The following is a 24,127-nucleotide window of genomic DNA, read 5'->3' on the forward strand; positions in this document are numbered from 1 at the left end:
ACTGAGATACCATTATAGTTTAGTTTTAGCTAAATGTTGAATGTAAAGGCAGCATGAAAATGATGTTGTGTGTTCTCTATCGTCAGAGGAAATATCCTGCTTTACTGAGCTATGAAGGAATGTCTGTCCCTGCTGCGGGCTCTTGAACTGGTGTTTGCTCTCGGGTAACAGCATATCTCTGCTGTCTAATAACAGGCTTTAGGGCGAATTCAAGCTTGTTTCGTCCTGAAGTGAAGTAATCTCCTTTCTTTTACTGTCTATGGTAATCTCCTGTCAGACAGACTGCGTTTGCCCAGAGGAGCCGAGAAACATCCGGACGACACTCAAACATTAGAAGAACTCTCGACTGCGGGACGTTTGAGGACATTTGAGTCTTCCATGAGATGCTGTTTAACATTTTACCCGCCAGAGTCTTCTTAAAAACATGCCTTTCAGAAATCACTCTAATATGATGATTTGATGCTCAAGAAATATTTATGATTATTATCAGTGTTGAAAAATATGGAAGATTGTTTCCGCCACAGAATAAAACATTTTAAAAGATAGGCTAATTGCGAGTTTACATCTCGCAACTCTGACTTTATTTCTCAGAATTGCGAGATATAAAGTCAGAATTGCATGAAATAAAGTCAGAATTCTGAAAAAAAATTTCTCGCAATTGCGACTATCACGCAATTCTGACTTTATATCTCGCAATTCTGACTTTATAACACATAATTGCGAGTTTATATCTTGCAATTCTGACTTTATATCTCGCAATTCTGACTTTATAACACATAATTGCGAGTTTATATCTTGCAATTCTGACATCTTTTCTCAGAATTGTGAGATATAAACCCACAATTGTGAGATATAAAGTCCAATTCTAAGGGAAAAAAAGACAGACTTTTTTTTTTTACCTCAGAATAGATGTGAGATAGCTACATCTCACATCTCATGCAGTTCTGTTATAAAAATTATTTCTCGCAATTGCGAGTTTATATCTCATAATTCTGACTTTATAACACGCAATTGCTACTTATATCACGTAATTCTGAGATAAAAAGTCAGAATTGTGAGATTATAAAGTCGCAATTACCTTTTTTATTTTTCACTCTGTGGCGGAAACAAGCTTCCATAGAAAACAGTTCATATTTTTTGTGGAAACCATTTTATTTTTCAGGATTCTTTGATGACTAGAAAGTTCAAAATAATGGCATTTATTTTAAATAGAAACTTTTGTAACATTATAAATGTCTTTAATGTCACTTTTGAAAAATTTTCATGCATCTTGCTCAATATAAGTATTATTTTAAAAAAATATTACTGACCGCAAACGTTTGAACGGTAGTGTATGGAAGGTGTTTTACATTCAACATAAGACTAGAAAACCAGTGATTCTTGAAAATGTCACAAAAAAAATCTTAGAAGATCATTAAAACGTCAACAAGTTGATGGGGTTTCATGAAACTCTATCGCCCTCTTGAGGGCTGAGGATGTTTTCTGCCACACATGAATGTTCAGCGGTTTGTGTCTGTGTTTGTGCATCTGTGTAAAGTGTTTCTTGCATTAGTGAGATTCATTGTCAGGCCTGACCAGATGTTAGCTTTCACATGGAGATGCAGAAACCATAAAACTGATCTAATGATGGATATTCTCTGTTCTTGAACTACTTGGCAAGTTCGAGACGTAATAATTATGTGAAGCACTTCAAAGAGCGTTCCAGCTGCTCATGACAAGCCCAAACACAGTTCCTCAGGAGAACTTCACAACCACAGACCCGTCAGGACTGTGTGAACTCATTCAGCTTCAACATATGATCAGATTCATCAAGATGCATTAACTTTATAAATCCTCCTGATAATCAGAACATTGTTTGCACACAATCTCTCCAGTCCTCCTGTGTCTGACTGGTAAAAGTCTTTAATTGTACAAGCGTCCTCCTTCAGCTCGTGCTTCACGTGTCTTTAAATCTGTTCTGATTTTTATAAAATAAACACAAAAATAACTTTGATATTGTTATTAATATTTCAACTGAACTGAGGTTAACTTGATTATCCATCATCATTAATTAGAAAAACTACGAGTATCAGATATGATCATCAGGCTTTTGAGGAAGGTTTATTTGATCATCTCTCGATCATCTTTGTATTGCATTCTATGTTTTAAAACTGCACAGAGCTTTGATCATAAAAATAAGCATTTAAGACATCTCATACTAAGACATATTATCGACAGATATTGATATTTATATGCATTTTATGTAAGATATATTGTTATAAAGATCTCATTGATTTACATTACAAGAATCAGAATTTTAAATAAATATCAGCATCTGCACTAAATGGTTCTGCATGTCATCTGTGATCCCTCCCTGCCTCCACTGATTCCCTTTAGCCTCTCTGCATCTCCTACACCATTCTGGGTGGATCTGCTTTGGAGCCTCAGGTCATCAGCTCCGCCCACTATGAAGGATCCCCTGGCTCCGCCTCCAGTCTTAGGATCCATCGCTCCACTTCGACCTGTCGACCCATCGTCTCCACCTTGACCTGCTGACCCATCGTCTCCACCTCGACTTGTCGACCCATCGTCTCCACCTTGACCTGCTGACCCATCGTCTCCACCTCGACTTGTCGACCCATCGTCTCCACCTTGACCTGTCGACCCATCGTCTCTACCTGTTGACCCATCGTCCCCACCTGGACCTGTAGACCCATCGTCTCCACCTTGACCTGTCGACCCATCGTCTCCACCTGTTGACCCATCGTCCCCACCTGGACCTGTAGACCCATCGTCTCCACCTTGACCTGTCGACCCATCGTCTCCACCTGGACCTGTCGACCCATTGTCCCCTCCTCGATCTGTCGACCCATCGTCTCCACCTGTAGACCCATCGTCTCCACCTTGACCTGTCGACCATCGTCTCCACCTGTTGACCCATCGTCCCCACCTGGACCTGTAGACCCATCGTCTCCACCTTGACCTGTCGACCCATCGTCTCCACCTTGACCTGTCGACCCATCGTCCCCTCCTCGACCTGTCGACCCATCGTCCCCTCCTCGACCTGTCGACCCATCGTCTCCACCTGTTGACCCATCGCTCCACTTCGACCTGTCGACCCATCGTCGACCTGTCGACTCATCGTCTCCGCATCGACCTGTCGACCCATCGTCCCCTCCTCGACCTGTAGACCCATCGTCTCCACCTCGACTTGTCGACCCATCGTCTCCATCTCCTGTCGACCCATCGTCTCCACCTGTTGACCCATCGTCCCCACCTGGACCTGTAGACCCATCGTCTCCACCTTGACCTGTCGACCCATCGTCTCCACCTGGACCTGTAGACCCATCGTCTCCACCTAGACCTGTAGACCCATCGTCTCCACCTGGACCTGTAGACCCATCGTCTCCATCTTGACCTGTCGACCCATCGTCTCCACCTAGACCTGTCGACCCATCGTCTCCACCTAGACCTGTCGACCCATCGTCCCCTCCTCGACCTGTCGACCCATCGTCTCCACCTCGACTTGTCGACTCATCGTCTCCATCTCCTGTCGACCCATCGTCTCCACCTGTTGACCCATCGTCCCCACCTGGACCTGTAGACCCATCGTCTCCACCTTGACCTGTAGACCCATCGTCTCCACCTTGACCTGTCGACCCATCGTATCCACCTGGACCTGTAGACCCATCGTCTCCACCTAGACCTGTCGACCCATCGTCTCCATCTTGACCTGTAGACCCATCGTCTCCACCTCGACTTGTCGACCCATCGTCTCCACCTCCTGTCGACCCATCGTCTCCACCTGTTGACCCATCGTCCCCACCTGGACCTGTAGACCCATCGTCTCCACCTTGACCTGTAGACCCATCGTCTCCACCTAGACCTGTCGACCCATCGTCTCCACCTAGACCTGTCGACCCATCGTCTCCACATCCACCTGTCGACCCATCGTCTCCACCTAGACCTGTCGACCCATCGTCTCCACATCCACCTGTCGACCCATCGTCTCCATCTTGACCTGTAGACCCATCGTCTCCACCTCGACTTGTCGACCCATCGTCTCCACCTCCTGTCGACCCATCGTCTCCACCTGTTGACCCATCGTCCCCACCTGGACCTGTAGACCCATCGTCTCCACCTTGACCTGTAGACCCATCGTCTCCACCTAGACCTGTCGACCCATCGTCTCCACCTCGACCTGTCGACCCATCGTCTCCACATCCACCTTTCGACCCATCGTCCCCTCCTCGACCTGTCGACCCATCGTCTCCACCTCGACCCATCGTCTCCACTTGTCGACCCATCGTCTCCATCTTGACCTGATGACCCATCGTCTCCACCTGTTGACCCATCGTCCCCACCTGGACCTGTAGACCCATCTTCTCCACCTGTTGACCCATCGTCCCCACCTGGACCTGTAGACCCATCGTCTCCACCTTGACCTGTCGACCCATCGTCTCCACCTGGACCTGTAGACCCATCGTCTCCACCTTGACCTGTCGACCCATCGTCCCCTCCTCGACCTGTCGACCCATCGTCCCCTCCTCGACCTGTCGACCCATCGTCTCCACCTCGACCTGTCGACCCATCACTCCACTTCGACCTGTCGACCCATCGTCTCCACCTTGACCTGCTCACCCATCGTCTCCGCCTCGACCTGTCGACCCATCGTCCCCTCCTCGACCTGTCGACCCATCGTCTCCACCTCGACCTGTCGACCCATCACTCCACTTCGACCTGTCGACCCATCGTCTCCACCTTGACCTGCTCACCCATCGTCTCCGCCTCGACCTGTCGACCCATCGTCGACCCATCGTCGACCTGTCGACCCATCGTCTCCGCATCGACCTGTCGACCCATCGTCTGCACCTCGACCTGTCGACCCATCGTCTGCACCTTGACTTGTCGACCCATCATCTCCACCTCCTGTCGACCCATCGTCTCCACCTGTTGACCCATCGTCCCCACCTGGACCTGTAGACCCATCATCTCCACCTTGACCTGTCGACCCATCGTCTCCACCTTGACCTGTCGACCTATCGTCTCCACCTGTTGACCCATCGTCCCCACCTGGACCTGTAGACATGTCGTCATGTGCTAATTTTATATAAACACTGTGACTATATTTGTATATATACTGTATATATTTTTTTCAGTTACATTTGTATGCTGAAGAATGTACAAATGTCTATATATTTTTAAATAGGCATGATTACTAAAAATTAATCAGTTTGTCATAACTTATGAATTTACTAATGAAATAATCATGTATTGTGACTGTTGAATTACTTTAAATTGCAATTAAGCAAATTCAACTTCCTGCATATTGTGGCCAGTTCAAATTTACATTCATGAATAAAAGGTGTTTATTCAAAGCAGGTTTTCTTTCTCCTGAAGTGTAGAGTGAGTTGTTTGACGCGACACCATCAATCTAGACGTCATGGATTGAGTTTCAGAGAGAAGACGTCTGAAACACCCCCACTAACCCTAACCCACAAAACACTTCCAGCCTTTCCGTCACTCAACTCAATGACATCTGGAATTTCAACAAGAAGAGAGAGAGAGAGAGAGAGAGAGAGAGAGAGAGAGACTGCAGACTTTATCTTAGACTCTTGCTGGAATCAAACTACAAGGAAAAACAAACAGAAGAGAAAAGAACAGCAGAGAAATAAAAAGGCTTGCTTTTAAACATGAAACATTCATGGATCAGCGGTCTTTCATTCCTGCTTTATTTTTCCTTGGGATCTGCAGATTACAGGTAAGAAACGTTCTCCTGCTTAAAGTTGTGGAGAAAATGCTAGTTCATAGGAGAAACGTGTAAGATTACTGATCAAACATCTGAGAAACTATTGTCACTGAGAAACAAACAAGATCTCCTTTAGCATACCTGCAGTTTTCATAAGATTAAAGAGACTAATGTGCATAAACATTTGTGACCAATGCAACTGTTTTGATTAAGGATCAAGTAAAGCTTTAAGTAAAGCTGAATACATTTTCCACCTACAGTATTGGCCAAAGGTGATGATAGTTCAAAATATGAGGAAGATATATTTAAAACATGTTAAATATAAGGGGAGAACAAATCAGTATTTATCCGACAAAATTATTTGGCAAAAGTGTCAAACTACAGCAACAGGATTATTTTACTATGCAAAAAAAAATGAAACGCACAAAAAGCTGAGAGAAAAAAGCAAACATTGACTGTAACATTATTAATATTTGGTCGGTTCTCTCCTATTTTTGCATTCATAATTTCTTTGCCTGGACAAAAATGATGTTGCACAATTTGTCATGTTTCATTGCGTTATTATCACAAATAAAACAATCGACTCGAGGGCACAACTACACAATATGACTACAAAATCTATAATAATATTTGAATAAACGATGAAGATTTTCCTAGGCTGTGCATCACTTTTGGACACCAGTGTAAATGGCTGTCAATTATCAAATCAATTCACTACTGAATCCTAAAGTATCTGTAAATGATGCCCAAGCATGAATAGATTTGAAGTAATATCTGTGTTGATTTGTGATCTGCTAACTCTGCCTGTAATGAAGCGGCGGCACCTGTTCACACGACCGGCTCCCGGTTTATTTCGGTCAGTTTTATTTCGGTCGGTTCACAGATTCTCTCCGTCCCTCTGGAGCCACACCAGATTTAGAGACCAACATGAGAAGCTCGCAGCTGGAACATCTATTCACTTATGGACTTTAGGTTGTTATTATGTAGTTAAATGAATGCAGTATTTTAGTATTAGCATTGTTTTGTATTTGTGTGTATATATTGGAATTTACCTCAAGCTATACTTTATACATTTTCTACTGTAAATTTAAGTTCAATATGTAAAACTTAAAATGTTGCTATCATGTTTATATGGAGAAGTTCTAGTAACCAGAGCTGCCAGTTTCACTGTTGTTGTTTTTTCACAGGCTTTACTTGCCTTTCTGTTGCTAGGCAGATGGGATTGGGGGGAGGGGCTGCTTATTCTAGAGAGCATTTGATTGGACAAAAATTTGCATAGTGTAGGATGAGTCATCAGTGTTATTTTTGGTCTGTGTTTTGGTCCGGGAAGAGAACAATTTTAAGATTAGAATTTGTATATTTGCGTAAAGTTAGTATTATTATCATTATTGGTTACACTTTATTTTAACTTATACATTTAAGTACTTATTAATATGATTAACTGCACGTTCTGACTATTGGGTTAGGGTTTGGTTTAGGGTTTGTTGCATGTAATTATGGATAATTTTTAGTTATTATTAGAGTAACTACATGTAACACGGACACTGTAAAATAAAGTGTTACCTTATTTTCATTTTAGTAGTTCATTTACATACAACTGATCACAAGATAACAGGAAAAAGCCACAAAAATCCAAATCACGTTTATTTATTTTACACTTTATACAATACAGATTCACCTGGGAAACAGTGTTAATGATGAAACAAATTCAGTCTCAGGTGGCAGAAACAGAAGATAATAGTGTAATTTTTCAGCTCAATTCCGTTAAATGTTGATTAGTTCAGTTCATGAACACTGTCAGTGTTGCTAAATTAATGTCACGTTTAATTTAGTTCAAGTTTTGTTCTTATCTGACAGTATCAGTGCAGCTGAATCCAAAATATTGCTGAATATTAATTTTCGTCTCTAAACCTTTTGAATATTAATTGTAAGTTTGTAATACAATCTTTGTAACCCTATATTATATATATAATCTGATAAGGTGTTTTTTGCAACAATGCAATGTTTGTATGTGCAGCGGCTAGACGAAGTTGAGAAATGTTTAACTTTATGCAAACGAGCAGGTATATAATAAATTTAATGATATAATAAAAAAAATGTTGCATGCAAAACTTCTCAACATAATGACAAAGACATATCTATAACTGTTCATAGTGTTCACTGCAGATGATGCGATTTAATTAATCTACAAATCAGAATTGTTCCTACCAAGCTAAATAACAAAAAATATAGAACATTTTGCATAAAGAAAACGTTGTTTCTTAGTGTTCTGTGAATGATGAAAATGTCCATAATTTTTTTTTAAACGTTTTTAATGTTGGTTATTCTAACATTATGTTGTATCATTCTGCAAACGTTACTTTTGAATTTCTCTGAACGTTCTGAAACAAGAATGAAACAATGTTTCAGAAAAAATGTTCCGTGAACGATATATGACACATATTATATTTAGGCCTGTAAAAAAGCAAGAAAGGCTGTGAAAGGCTCTTTTAAATCCTGTTGAACTGCACGATCTCCGAGCGAACCCTGACTGTAAAGTGCTGGACATCTGTTGAGGTGTTAGTGCTCAAACTCCTGGTGTTAAAGTGTGATTCCCATCAATACAACAGGCTTTAATGACAGCGGAAATCTGCTTTATCTGTTCCTGTTAGAAGCTTCTGTTAAAGAGCCATAAACCCTGAGGAGAAGCGAGAGGTTCCTGGATTCTGTCTGTTCAGATCCTCACTGGATCAACAACACTCGTCGTGTCTGTGTTTTACAGCCACAACCTTCAAATCCAGGCCCGTTTTCACCTCAAATAACCTTCTGACAACCTCACACATGCTAAACCACACACTCTTCCTCAGTGTTTCTGTCTCGCTTTCCAGAGTTTTTGCTTAAAACGATAAAAGAGTCAGAAAAATTTATTGTTTTCCTGACCCCATTGGCAGATATCCGCTCTCGGTTTAATACAAACTCACTTCATTTTGAAAATTTTTTCTTTTGCAGTGTTAAAGATTATTCTGCTTTCATAATGTCACATTTAGATTAGGACTCTATAGACCTTTATAGGGTTCTTGACTCAATTTTAAAGAACTTTTATGCCAAAAAGTTCTATCTAAGAAGAAATGTCTTAAATGATTGCATCATACTTTCATGCTTAACAGGTTATTTTTATTTAATTCTTGTGATAAAGTATGTTTGCGATTAGTGGGGTAACGATCCCCTCATGTCACGATTCGACACATATCACGATACTGAACTCACAATACCATATTATTGCGATACTCCAAGACATATGATAAAAGGTTCAATTTGGTTTTACATTGTGTGTGTGTAAATGAATAGTGTTGGACTTGGTGCTGATAAACCCAATGCAGGACAATAGAGACACCAGAATAACAATATTCATGATTCTGAAGCTGAAAATACACAATTATTACAGATGAATATGCTTGAACTCTTTCACTGACTAGATATATTTAAAATAATGTAAGTCACTTTTACTGGTAACATCAGATATTTGGCATCATCAGGACACACAAATATTCCCCCATTGCATTATTATACATTATATTCAACATTATATATAGTTTAATGTACTGACACTAAAACTTTTTCTCACACAGTAATTTTTATTTTGGATGAACTATCCACGATACATATTGTTGCGTTTTCATATTGTGACACGATATATAACTATTTTGTAACTAAAACTAAATTAGTGAACTAAATCCATAAAATGATCCCTTTATGATGTGTCTGACGGAACCAGATATGATCCTACAGAACCTTTTCTAAAGAGTGTGTAAAAGTCAAGTCGAGTCTCCTTCATTTATACAGCGCTTTAACACTATAGAGTTTCACAGCAGCTTTACAGTGATAACAGGAGATTACAGTAACAGGAGATTACTAACAGGTGATTACAGTAACAGGAGATTACAGTAACAGGAGATTACAGTAACAGGAGGTTACAGTAACAGGAGATTACAGTAACAGGAGATTACAGTAACAGGAGATTACTAACAGGTGATTACAGTAACAGGTGATTACAGTAACAGGAGATTACAGTAACAGGAGATTACAGTAACAGGAGGTTACAGTAACAGGAGATTACAGTAACAGGAGATTACAGTAACAGGAGATTACAGTAACAGGAGGTTACAGTAACAGGAGATTACAGTAACAGGAGATTACAGTAACAGGAGATTACAGTAACAGGAGATTACAGTAACAGGAGGTTACAGTAACAGGAGATTACAGTAACAGGAGATTACAGTAACAGGAGATTACAGTAACAGGAGATTACAGTAACAGGAGGTTACAGTAACAGGAGATTACAGTAACAGGAGATTACAGTAACAGGAGGTTACAGTAACAGGAGATTACAGTAACAGGAGATTACAGTAACAGAGAGTGTTTAGGCTTTACAGCAGATCTAGAATAAAGTTATTGTCCAGATAAAGTTAGTTTTAGATTGATTCACTTCTGTTGCAAAGATCATTAGTTATTAACTTAGCGGCCGCTAACACACACCGTTCTCCGGCTCATTTACACACATTAGTAGAAGTGTGTGTGGATCAGTGCTGTGTTCTGTGTCCTGACAGAGCGGGGCGGCAGGTCCCGGTGAGGAGTGTGTCCGGCGTGTGTCGATACGGCAGCAGGATCGAGTGTTGCTACGGCTGGAGGAAGAGCAGTGAAGGACACTGTGAAGGTGAACCAGTGCCAGTGAGGATTTAACCAGAACCAGTCAGAACTTTCATCGCTTTAGTGCATTGGGATAAAACGTATTCGCTCACACAGAGTGTAACAACTTCCCAAAAATGTTTTGATCATTTTTGTAATCATTATTTCGACTTAGTATGTCATAATTGACTTTTTAATTCATTATTTCAAATTAGTATGTCATACTTATGATTTTTGTCATTATTTTGACATAGTAGTTCATAATTATGACTTTTTATGTCATTATTGCGACTTAGTATGTCATAATTTTGACTTTTCAAGTCAGAATTTAGAATTTTTGTAATTTTTTTGACGTAGTATGTATGGAAGTATGGAAGCGCATTCCCGCCACAAAAGAAAAAAAAATTGACATAAAGAATCGAAATTATGTCTTACTAAATTGAAGTTCTGACTTTTAAAGTCATAATTACGAGACAAAAAGTCGAAATTATGACATACTATGTCGAAATAATGAGATTAAAAAGTCGGAAGAATTGTTTTCTTCCCACCTTCTTGCACTTGAAATATTAAAGCAATTTACAACACCATTAGGTAAAGGATTTTCAGCACACACACACACACAAGGGTTCATTTACCCAGAAGAATGAAGTGTCTGTGGTGTGACTGAGAAACTCAAGTGATATGTTGATTGTTTCTGTGGTTTGGTGCTTTTAAACCAGGCTAAATCTGGCTTTGTTTTCCAGACATGAGCAGATTTGACCTTGTCTGTATATATATGTATATCTCTGCTGTTGAATGTTTCACCAGCTCAGTGTGACCTGGGATGCAAACACGGCGAGTGTGTCGGGCCCAACAAGTGCAAGTGTTTCCCCGGATACACTGGGAAGACGTGCAGTCAAGGTTTGTGCGCTTCAACACACACACTCTTCTAGATATAGAAGCTTCACGGGGTTCTCGACTCGACGTTAAACAACACTTTATGCCAAAAAGGTCTATATAAGAAGAAATGCCTAAAATGATTGCATCATACTTTCATGTTTAACAAGTTATTTACATTTTTTCCCAGTGATAAAGTATGTTTGTGGGCTGATTAACTAATAACATGTAATTAAACATGAATTAAACCTAAATAAATTAAAATGATCAAACTTAAAATAATTATGAGTAAAATGATTACTGGCATCATTTTAAATTTTTATGTAATAATTGACTTATTGATGTCATTTCAACTTTTTAATGTCATAATTTAGACTTAGTATGTCATACTTATGATTCTGGTGTCATTATTTTGACTTAGTATGTCATAATTATGATTTTTATGTCATTATTTCGACTTAGTATGTCATAATTGACTTTTAAAGTCATTATTTCAACTAATTATGTCATACTTGTGATTTTTAGGTCATTATTTTGACTTAGTATGTCATAATTATTCATTTTATGTCATTATTTCGACTTAGTATGTCATAATTATTAATTTTAAGTCATTATTTTGACTTAGTATGTCATACTTATGATTTTGATGTCATTATTTTGACTTGGTATGTCATAATTTTGACTTTTAAGTCATAATTTAGAATTGTTGTCATTATTTTGACTGAAGTATTGCCTGAATGAACTCTTGCTCCTGGTTCAGATCTGAACGAGTGCGGTCTGAAGCCTCGTCCCTGTGAGCATCGGTGCATGAACACTTTCGGCAGCTACATGTGCTACTGCCTAAACGGATACATGCTAATGTCTGACGGCTCCTGCGCAAGTGAGTGACTCCACACCCGACACAGCAAACACACACTCGGCAGATCCGGCCCACATCCGACACAGCAACACACACATGGCCCAGATCTGGCCCACATCCGGAACACCTGGATTACACACCGCCCAGATGTGGGCCGGATCTGGGCCGACTCTTATGTTGCTGTATATTCAAATGTTTAAATCACTAGTTCACCCAAACATATTAAAGTTATGTCAAGACACCTTTATTTCTATAGCGCTTTACAACACAGAGTTTCAAAGCAGCTTTACAGAGATAACAGGAAAATAATGCAACAAAAGTTTGTTTCTAGAAGAAAATAGAACACATTTTTTGGGCTTTATCATTATAAAACAACTGTTGATATATTTATCGGCCAAAAAACGGCCTGAAAGTTGACTTTATGTAATCTTCTATGATCACCCTTTTCACATCAGATAAGAATGAATCAGCTGTGTTGTGCGTGTGCTTGTGTGCAGACTCGAGGACGTGTTCTCTGGCCCACTGTCAGTACGGCTGTGAGGAGGTCCAGGCCGAGGTGCGGTGTGTGTGCCCGTCCCCGGGGCTCCAGCTGGGACCCGATGCCAAGACCTGCGTGGGTGAGAGCCGGCTCGGATCAGGGTGATGCTCGGCTGAGAGCCAGTCTTCAGTCTCACTCTTTTAAAGGCTCTTTACTGGCATCGGTGGTTCCACGAAGAACCTTGAACATCAGTCCCAGGCATAGTGTCGGCCCAGATCCGGCCCGTGTGGAAGCCAGTGCCGCTTTTCCACCTCGTGGTACGATTGGCTGTTGCTGACTATTTAAATCTAGCGGGTTTGGTGTCTCGTGCGGCAAATCCAACGACGCTGGACCGGTTCTCTCTGACCAATCCGTGATCTGTAGTGTTTTGACTTCACATTTTAGTATCGGTACGGCACACTTGTAAGGCGAGCCGAAGCGAGCCGTACCATGCGGTGGAAAAGCGCCACAAGTGTACCGGATGTGGGCCGGATCTGGGCCGACACTATAATGCTGTCTGGGATGGAACCAGAACACTGTAAAAATTATCGTGATTTTAACGGTAAAAGACTGTAAAAATGCTTCGGTGAAAAACTGTAAATTGGTTAACAGAAAGTTTCCGTATACGGTGAATAACTGTGATAGATCTAACCGTAGATTTAATGTAATTTCACAGTAAAATACCGTAAATTGACATTCCCACAATTCCCTGCGTGACACTTCACATTTGATGTACAGTATTTTTGTTGGAATAACTGTTTCTTTATAGTTTTTCTTAGTTTTTCTAATCAGTTGTGTACATTAGGGTTTTATGTTACATTTAATGTTGTTAAATTAATAATGTCATGTGTGTTAGAATGATGGTGTTTAGTGTGTGTGTTAATGACACTGTCCAGCGTCTATATATTAGTATTAACTTTCTCAGCTTATGGAAAAAGCTCAAATGTTGCTACCGTATTTTTTACGGTAAATTTCTGGCAACCACAGCTGCCGTTTTTTTACCGTAAATGTAACCATGGAAAAAACGGTTCTTTAGATTATTAAAATGTTCTTTACACTAAGAAAAAATGGTTATTTTAAGAATGTTTTCTAAAATGTTTTTTCCATGGCATCGCTGAATCAACAACCGCTGGAGAAATCACTGGTCTAAAGTGCGGGATTTGGGAAGCACAGCTTCAGATGTTGCATTAACTCTGGTTGTTTCCCTCATGCTCTTCTGTAGACATTGATGAATGTGCAACTGGGAAAAATCAATGTCCGTTCAACCGGCAGTGCATCAACACATTCGGAAGCTACTACTGCAAGTGCCAGGAGGGTTACGACCTCAAATACGTCAACGGGAAATACGACTGTGTCGGTAAGAAAGAAACCCAGTAACTCACTGTAAATGAGCAGAGTCGCAGTCTGGAAGAAACACTCTCCATGTATGAGCTCTGGAGTCGTTTACTGATGATATTCGCTTCTGTGAAAGAGACAAATCAGAAGCAAATCATGTTGAATGGAGTCAGAAAAATCATCTTTATTCAAAGGGAAAACAAGAGTATTTTTCTGACTCCATTGGCAGATATTTGTACTTGTTTTAAACACAAACTCACGTCATTTTGATGATTTTTGTTTCATAAATATAATATCTTCAGTCATGTTGCTTCTCCAGTAAATGTATCCAAGAATGTTTGGATATTTGTGCTGGAAAACGAGACAGAAACACTGAGGAAGAACATCAGATGTTTCTCTTTAATGAAGAATCTCTTTAATAAAATACTTCCAGAATCAAGACTGCTCTGGTGAATACGTTGCATATGCAGAACAGAAAGTTGCTCACCTGAAATGCAAAAGAATATTTTGATTGATTCATGCTTTGAGAGGCGATAATGAGACTGTGTGATCATATTTCAGATATTAATGAGTGTGTGTCGGACACACATAAGTGCAGTCTTCACGCTGAGTGCATCAACACACACGGATCCTACAGGTGTAAATGCAAGCAGGGTTTCCGTGGCAGTGGATTCGACTGTTCAGGTGAGAGATGACGGCAGAGAAATGGTGTTCTTTCATCCGTTCATCTCTGAGTGATGAATGAAAGTCCACACATATTTAGGAAAAACAAGAAATCTGATCTCTTAACCTGAGCAACGTCACTTGAATCCTTTGTGTTTTTGTAGTCAAGCCTTATCACAGATCCTGGGAAGGAGATAAAGGAAAAGCAGAAGCGTTTCTCAACGGTGAGAAGCAGAGCAAACGTGTAACGTGCATGAAGACGTTTCCTCTCACTTCTCTAACAACATGACGGGCAGAACATCAGCAGATACAGGGAAACTTCTGCTATAGCGCTTTAATGCATCTGGAAACACTTCACAATAAGATCTCATTTGTTAATATTAGTTATGTATTATCTATAGCGCTTTAGGGGATTCATTGAATTTTGTTTTGAATTACGAAAACAAAATAATCAAGATAGATTATACTGTCGTTCTGTTTTGTGTTATAAACCCTTAAACACTTCGCTACATATTTCATTATTTTGATCTAATTTATTTATTATTATATGTATTAATTTATTGATTTTTTATTCTTGTTGTAATAAATGTATACCTATATAGTGTATTTATATACAGTACAAACATTTAAATTAATAATATAAATATAATCTAAAGGTGAAAATAGATAAATGAACTGTGTGTGTATGTATATATACATATACAGCTGTTTATTAAATTAATTTAAATATTTTTATTTACATTTTATTTGATTAAATTACATTTATTTTTATTATTTTATTATTTTATTACATTTATAATTTTTAAATTAAATTGTATTTTATCAAACTAAATGTATTTAGTGGATTAAATATTTTTATTTTACACTGATGAAAATACTGATATATATATATATATATATATATAGAGAGAGAGAGAGAGAGAGAGAGAGAGAGAGTCTGCTATACTGAATATATATTGTCTGCTAAATGCATCAATGTAAATATCGAGTATCATCAGAATGTTTAAAAATTTTGAGATATATATTTTTATTTTTATTTGTAAAAATATCGAGATATACGTTTTTATGAGTATCATCCAGCTGTAATGTTTACTCATTTAGTCAATTACTGTTAACAGACGAAACCTTACTGTAAAGTGTTGACATGCGACTCATTATGGATTATGGCTTCATGCACGGCAGACGCTTGAACATTCGCATGGAAAATTCTCCTGCAGATCCGAACATGCAGAGCATATCGAGCATATAAACATGTTGTGTGATTAATGCAATAATGCTGCGAATGCATGAATCAGTCTCCATTTATGCATTTTTGACTTTTAAAGCTGACATATTATGTCCCTTTTCACCAGATGTAATATAAATCTACAGTGTCCCAGAATGTGTGTGTACAATTTCAGCTCAAAACACCAGATCATTTATTACAGCTTGTCAAATTTGCCCCTTTTTGGTTGTGAGCAAAAACACGCCGTTTGTGTGTGTCCCTTTAAATGCAAATGAGCTTTAGCTCCGCCTCCGTCTAGAAGAGGGTGAAGTCTTTACACAAGCTCCAGAAACTCCGGCAATAACAGAACAGGCCAATCTCCCTCATCCAGAATCCCAGAATAACCAGTAGCGAGTGCAGCCTTACGGAGAGACTCAGGAAGAGTTTCTGAATGTTAGTGGAGACATTTCTGTAGTTGTTGTGGAGTTACACTGATCATCTCATCATCATGTTGAACTTCTCCACAAGTGTCCACAGTTCCTGAGGTGTTTATAAGACAGCGGTGACATGTTCTGGTCAATAGTGTTCAGTGCTCGTCTGTGCTCAACCACAGAACAGCTTCAGGCTCTGCTGGATCTTCATCAGTGCGTTAGAACTGGTCTCTGTTGGCGCTCGTGGAACCAGATGTCGGCTGGTGTGTGTAAACGTGCAGATTAAGGGCCGGTAATATTATAATGAGATCCTCTTCATACGTCAGAAGGAGAGCGAAATCTGATTGGCTTATTTTATAACACGCTTGCAGAGAAAGACTGACCAGAACACAGTTACTGGGTTTCACTTTACATGTTTTCTGTGTTGGTAGAAGCAGCGATTACAGCACTGACACACGGAGGAACTCAGATCTTCATGATATGTCTGCTTTAATGGCTTTAGAAGATCATTTGACATCAGCACACAGGATTTCATCCCAGTTTCCTCATGCATTTCCTCGCAGTTATTCCCGATTCCCCGTCCAAGACTCGTATTCTGGGCCGGTTTGACAACAGCATCCCAGAGCCGGCGGTGACGGACTCTCCTCGACTCCTCCTGCAACCCTTCGACTACAGCGATGGGCTCTACATCGGCCCTGAGGAGGAGGAGAAGGTCTACGATGAGGAGGAGGAGGAGGAGGAAGAGGAGGACGACACCGGGAACCAGCTGGACCCCAGAGGAGACGTGTTCTGTGAGTGATCCTCGGCTCTCACTAACATCTCTCCTCCTATTTATACATTTGACTTACATTGCATTTCAAGCTACACATTTACATTCTTATCAGTTCTTGCTTTCCCTGGGAATCGAACCCATGACCTTAGCGTTGCAAGCGCCAGTGCTCCACTGTGTGAGCTCCAGGAAAGCTGTACTGCAGATTCTACTCATATACACACACCGCTCAAAAGAGTCAATATGCTTATTAATGTTTCTGAAAGAGTCTCTTCTGCTCACAAAAGCGGCGTTTATTTGATTAAAAAAATACAGTAAAAATTTTGAAATATCAATCCAATCCAATTCTATGTGAATATACAGTAAAGTCTAATTTGTTCCGATCAAAGCTGCATTTATTTGATTAAAAATACAGTAAAATAGTGAAATATTATGTAAAACGGTTGTTTTCTATGTGAATATACAGTAAAGTGTAATTTATTCCTGTGGTCAAAGCTGAATGTTCAGCATCATTACTCCAGTCTTCAGTGTCACATGATCCTTCAGGAATCACTCAGCTCCATTTAAATTAACAAAATGATTTTTAGTTTAGTTTACAATATCAGCACTAATGTTTAGTGCTATCATAAGACAAGAGGGCTCTGTTTGCAGGGCATGCTGGGACTGAACCGTGAGCCGTAGTCGTATATGGATATCTACTGTACATGTACGGACAGGGAGACTATGAGTAAACTTCCCATTCCCAACCACATTCCCGAGATTAATATTTCCCGGGAGAGGAAAGCAGCGCTGATGTGGATACAGGAGGGAAATGCTCATGAAATAAGTGTTTATTCATTTCTTTTTTCCACCACCAAATGTTAATATGATGATTGGATGAGATCATAATTTATACTAAAATTATTATTAAAATCTATACTTCTATTTTATTTTAATTTAATTGCACTAACTTAAATTTAAAACTAAATTACAACATCAATTCAAATTCATGAACATACATATTTAGTATAGTTAACATACTATTATAGTTTTTATCAAGATTTTGAATGAGATTATTATTATTATTATTTTTAAATGTCTATTTTTTTATTCATATTTCAGTTTTAGTTATTTTAGTACTTCAGGTTAAACTAAACGAACATGTTGCCTTGGCAAATAATAATGAAAACAATTTTCTTATATGGTTTTAATTTTATTTAATGATTTGAATACGAACAATATGGGGTTTCTCTTCTTAATACATTTTAAATAGCAAATAACAATAAATAAAAAATCGTACAATATATCCATAACTCCACTTTCCTGACGTTTGTATTTTTTTCTTAATTGATCCGAATGGATGGGTCTGTGCTGATGTTATTCAGCCCGATCGAGGGGTCAGAGGTCACTCCTGTGTAGAGTGACCCAAACACACCGTTAAACTCTGTTCACACTCAATAACACACTGTTGACTAATGGCTCTATTATAGTGCTCAGCGAAGCCATCAATCACGCGTCACATGATCAATAACTCTGCATCATGTGACCTGCAGGACAAACGCCTTCTACAGGGGCTGATGCACGCTTTTGGACCGCACTAAAGCATACAAATACTAAAATATGTTTGCAGATATTTAGGAAACTTGTTTCTCTGAAAAACATTGTTCTTCAGCCAGTTATTCTGCTTTGATACGTTTGTTCTGAGTCGGAACTCTGCGATACAATAATTCTCACAATAAAGACACAAATACCCCAAAATATATTTTCACACAGAAATCAGTAGAAAATGACAAAGTTACAAAGAAACCGATTGAATATAACATGAAATTTTGATGTAGAAAAACTGAAATAGTATTTTCTTGTAAAATGTAGCTTACTCCAATAATCTTTATTTAACAACTTCGAAAAATAAAAAACACACAACAAATGAAGATTTAAAACCAAAAGGTACAATAACATAATAATACATAACATTACAGATTCATAAAATAATTAACGATAGAAATAATAATAATTATAATCATTTATTAAAATGGGGAGTGTTCACTGTAAAAATATTTGTAATTTTTACTGTATAAATGCTACAGTAAAAACACGTTAATTGACTGTAAGTTACCTAGCCATATATGATGATGGTTTAACATCACTTTACAGTAAAATTACATATTACAGTTAAATTACATATAATATAAAATTATATAACATTCATATACTATAAATATGTATCATACTATATACTATAAAAATGTATATACTATAAAAAAATTATGCATTTTGCAAGTAAAAACTGTGAATTACTACATAATTTACAGTAAATGAAAACAATAAAGGACATTCTCAGTAATTTTCAGTAATACACATTAGTGTGTTACATTTTACATCATTTAGTTCATGTTTATTGCATAATTTCAGTGTCATGTGTGTTTTGAACATGTGCACCGTCTATATATGAGTTCTGATCATATTTATTATGAACAGCTTACGGTGAACACTGAGTCCTCGTGGCTTTCTGTTGTGCCACCTGTGTTATTGTGGTGTTTATCAGTACATTTTAAGGCAAAAAGGGCAGATTCTGGTAGTTAAAGGTATAATAACATTATATAACTTAATGAAATATACAGGTATAATGAGTAGAGTTGAGAATCCAAGTGCAGTTTATTGAACAAAATAGACATAAACAAAACAAGACAAGACGATGACTAGAACTTGGCTTGACTATGAACATAACTGAACATAAACCTGGACATGACTCGCCAAATAAAAGAAGGAATAGAATAAATAAATAAATATATATATAGTATACACAAGGACTAATAACATAAAAAGACACACCGGAAATGAACGAACACAGTGAACCAATCAAAACATGACACACAGGACAGAGGAGCCAATGAAAACAAGACATTAGGAAACAGAGGAACCATGACTATGACAATATAGAACATAAAGACATGAACACATGAACATAAACCAAGAACAGCCGTGACAGAAGGACGTGTGTGATGATGTACTCCCTCTAAATCTCTCAGTAAGAGAGAAAACTGCAGATTCCCGTGATAATGTTGGAGATAAGGCAGGAGGAGACAGGCCGAGACACACAGGGAAAATCCTTCATTCCCAGAGGGAGGATCGGCCGGAAAAACCCAGAGCCTTTTATTACCAGAACAGCTGTTTGACAGTCTTTCATCTGTCGCTCTTGCAATTATCCAGAATCTGCATCTCTGGAAGAGCAGACAAGTGTCCGCTTGCAAGATCCTACTTTATATTCCTCATATTCTCCATTGTTGCGGCTCCTCTCTTCCCAGTCTGTCAGTAACGCTCTGTTTACTTCCTGTCTCTATGAAGCCCCTCCTTCTGAAAAGCACACTGTGCTCTGATTGGTCGGCTGGAGCAGTGTGTTGTGATTGGTCGAGCGCTTCGAGAGTGTTTGGGAAATATCCCGCCCCTTTCCATAACCGCCAGTTTAACACACTACTGACCAACTCAGCCAGGCCCCGCCCCTTTATTCTGTGCATTAATTATTATAATGAGGAATATTGTGACGTGTTCGTTCCCGGAAGAAACTCAAAATACAATGGAGGCGTTTCAGGAGTTCAGGAGCACTGACACTGATATAGAGAATAACTCACTTTTTAATGCTCAAACAACAACATTGATTGATTGAGTTTACACACTAACACTGAACATTACACACTAAAGACAGATGAAGATGGAAAAAAATGCAATAGGACACCTTTAACTAATAACCATAGTCAACGTTTGCAATTAAATCATCTTAAACCTGCTTAATCTCAGCATGAAATCAGAATTAAGTCTATTTACTTTCTTTATACTGGATTATTGGTTCAAGTGTGTTGTGAAAACACTGTAATATCCTCACTACTCCACACACACTGAGAGATTTACCTCAGGAAGCACGAGTCTAACTGCAGCCTTCTGCTGTACTGCCCCCTGCTGACTGATTCTGGAACAGCGTCTGGATCATTATGTGCTCTTCTGTTTGAACAAACACTTTTCCTGACCTGTGTGTGTTTCTCCGTGTGTAGTCCCAGAGGAGTTTGTGCCTGTGTATAATCCAGAATCAGAGCCGGAGGAGATCCAAGCAGCGCCGCTGAAGGAAAGTAAGAAAGCTCTTGTAGATTCTCCTGTGTTTTGAACATTGGATGATTATGATCTGTCCGAGTGCTGAGAGTGTGTTCTGGGATCAGGATTCCTGACGGACTGTGACTTTGATCGTGGAGCGTGTGAGTGGGTTCAGGACCATGAGGACGATCTGGACTGGATTATCAAGTATCATGAAAACGGTACAGAATCAGAAGTCACAGTTTCCCCTTATACTGACAGATCCAGTATCAGACAGTGACGGAGTAAAGTATTAGTACTGCAAAATAAATTAATATTAAAGTAACTACATTTATATTTAGTCACTTACATACTGTATATTTAAATATGTATTACAATTTAAATATTTAAGTGACTAATAATATTAACAAGATATTCATATTCTGTTTGATTATTTTATTAATTATATATATATTAAAACACATTGTTGTTTAGTCATTTTAATATTTTATAATGTCTATATATATATATGCACACACACAAATATAATAATTGTGTAATATTACTTTATACTATATATATATATACCAAGATATTAGTATTTAAATTTATTTTAATCATATATTTACACACAAACACACACACACACACACACACACACACACACACACACACACACACACACACACACACACACACACACATACACCAAGATATTAGTATTTACATTTATTTTAATCATATATTTACACAAACACACACACACACACACACACACACACACACACACACACACACACTCACTCACTCACACACACACATATATATATATATACCACGATATGTGTATTAAAATTTATTTTAATCATATATTTACACACAAACACACACACACACACACACACACACACACACACGCACACACACACACACACACACACACATATATATATATATATATATACCAAGATATTTGTATTCAAATTTATTTGAATCATATATTTTCACACACTCACACACACACACTCCCTCAGACACACACACACACACACACCCACACACATATATATATATATATACCACGATATTAGTATTTACATTTATTTTAATCATATATTTACACACAAACACACACACACACACACACACACACACACTCACACGCACAAACATACACACACACACACACACACACACACACACACACACACACACACACACACATAGACACACACACACACACACACACACACACACACACACACACACACACTCACACACACAAACACATTTTTTGACAGTGTTGCACTTCATATCCTCTCCCAGTAAAGTTCCCAGTGGAGAGCGCTTCCCCGGCTCAGATCTCATGCTTGTGTGTCTTTAAGGGCGAGAGTATTACCTGGCCCTCGAGGGCCCCGTGGGGCTCCGGCGCGAGCTGTCGAGGATCAGGCTGCTCCTGGACGACCACATGCGGCAGAGCAGCTTCTGCCTCACCTTTGACTACCTCATCCTGGGCCAGCAGAACACCTTACGCGTGAAGCTGGACACCAGCGCGTCTGCGGTGTGGGAGAGCGGACAGACACACACTCCCGGCTGGAGGAGATCAGAGAAGATCAGCGTCAGCGGGACCGAGAGCCGGCCCGAAGCGGTGAGAGCTAGCACTCGTTCAGCCTGAAGAACACACAACGCAATCCGCTTTATAATCATAAACGACATCTGCAAAGTTACAGCGCTCAAAGTTCAAAGCAAAGGCAGATATTTGCTGATATTTAAAGGGAGAAAAGGACAGTGACATCACTAACCCTCAAATTTACATAAACCCCGCCTCTGGGAACACGCAAGAAAGTGGGTGTGTCCATGCTGAGAAGAGGTAATCGGAGCTGCTAACACACACACACACAAGCTCTTGAAGCTCCGCCCCCTGTGCTGGGAGCAGCAGCTCATTTGCATTAAAAGGGACACACACAAAAACTACGCTTTTTTGCTCACCCTCAAAAAGGGACAATTTTAACATGCTGTAAAATATGATCTATGGGGTATTCTGAGGTAAAACTTCACACACACACACTATACAAGGGGCATTATACCACCCCTTCAAGAGTGTGTGATATCTGAGCCAATCAGGATAATCAGGATAATGAGGAATACATGAAATTGAATCAATTTGTTGATAGAAAAGGAAAGTGTGTAATGTGTTGCTGTATTGCAGCCGAATATGACGAATGTAAATATGTTAATGATGTGTGTGTTCAGGTGTAATGATGAATATTAATGATGTGTGTGTGTGTGTGTGTATGTGTGTGTGTGTGTGTGTGTGTGTGTGTGTGTGTGTGTGTGTGTGTGTTCAGGTGGTGTTCGAGGCTGAGCGCGGGAGGTCAGTCAGTGGAGAGATCGCTCTGGATCACGTGCTTCTGCTCTCGGGACCCTGTTCAGACGAGAAAACACACATCATCTAACACACATCTTCTTACACACATCTTCTAACACACATCTTGTAACACACATCTTGTAACACACATCTTCTAACACACATCTTGTAACACACATCTTCTTACACACATCATCTCGACACCAACCAAAGACTCGATCAGCTGTTGCTCAGCGGGAAAATAAGTGGATACTGTTTGTTTTCTGACCGGTTTGTAGGTATATATATCATTCGCTATTTGTGTGATTATAGAAACATTGTGACATTATAACGGCTGTACATTTTGCTTTACATTAAAAAGTTAAAGAGATTTACCATTTTTACACTTCTGTTCATAGAATATTTTTAAATAGTTCATTTCAAATGAATAGTCATTGTCAGAAATGGATATTTAGAGAAGATATTTAGCCTTACTATATCATATTGTATCATACATTGTATGACTAGTTTAACACCAAAATGTGACCACAGAATTATTATAGTTCATTTCAAATTAATAACTGACATATTCATTGGATATTTAGCGATGATATTTAGCCTTGCTTTACCATGAGCTCTGGGGTTGTATCATATCATATAATATAATATATTAGTAGTTTTATATTAAAATT

At 39.0% G+C, this 24,127-nt stretch overlaps 1 protein-coding gene across 1 annotated transcript; it reads left to right on the plus strand.

The window, feature by feature from the left end:
- Positions 1-5,520: 5,520 nt before the first annotated feature.
- Positions 5,521-23,863, plus strand: egfl6 (EGF-like-domain, multiple 6). Its single transcript, XM_081367709.1, has 13 exons — positions 5,521-5,740; positions 10,315-10,421; positions 11,201-11,293; positions 12,030-12,149; positions 12,626-12,745; positions 13,868-14,002; positions 14,542-14,664; positions 14,808-14,867; positions 16,842-17,069; positions 21,073-21,147; positions 21,235-21,330; positions 22,474-22,736; positions 23,437-23,863. The coding sequence occupies exons 1-13, from the start codon at positions 5,673-5,675 to the stop codon at positions 23,542-23,544; spliced, it is 1,596 nt and encodes a 531-aa protein (XP_081223835.1). The 5' UTR covers positions 5,521-5,672; the 3' UTR covers positions 23,545-23,863.
- Positions 23,864-24,127: the final 264 nt, after the last annotated feature.

Source organism: Scardinius erythrophthalmus, assembly GCF_964197995.2.
Source record: "Scardinius erythrophthalmus genome assembly, chromosome: 6".
Taxonomy (NCBI): domain Eukaryota; kingdom Metazoa; phylum Chordata; class Actinopteri; order Cypriniformes; family Leuciscidae; genus Scardinius; species Scardinius erythrophthalmus.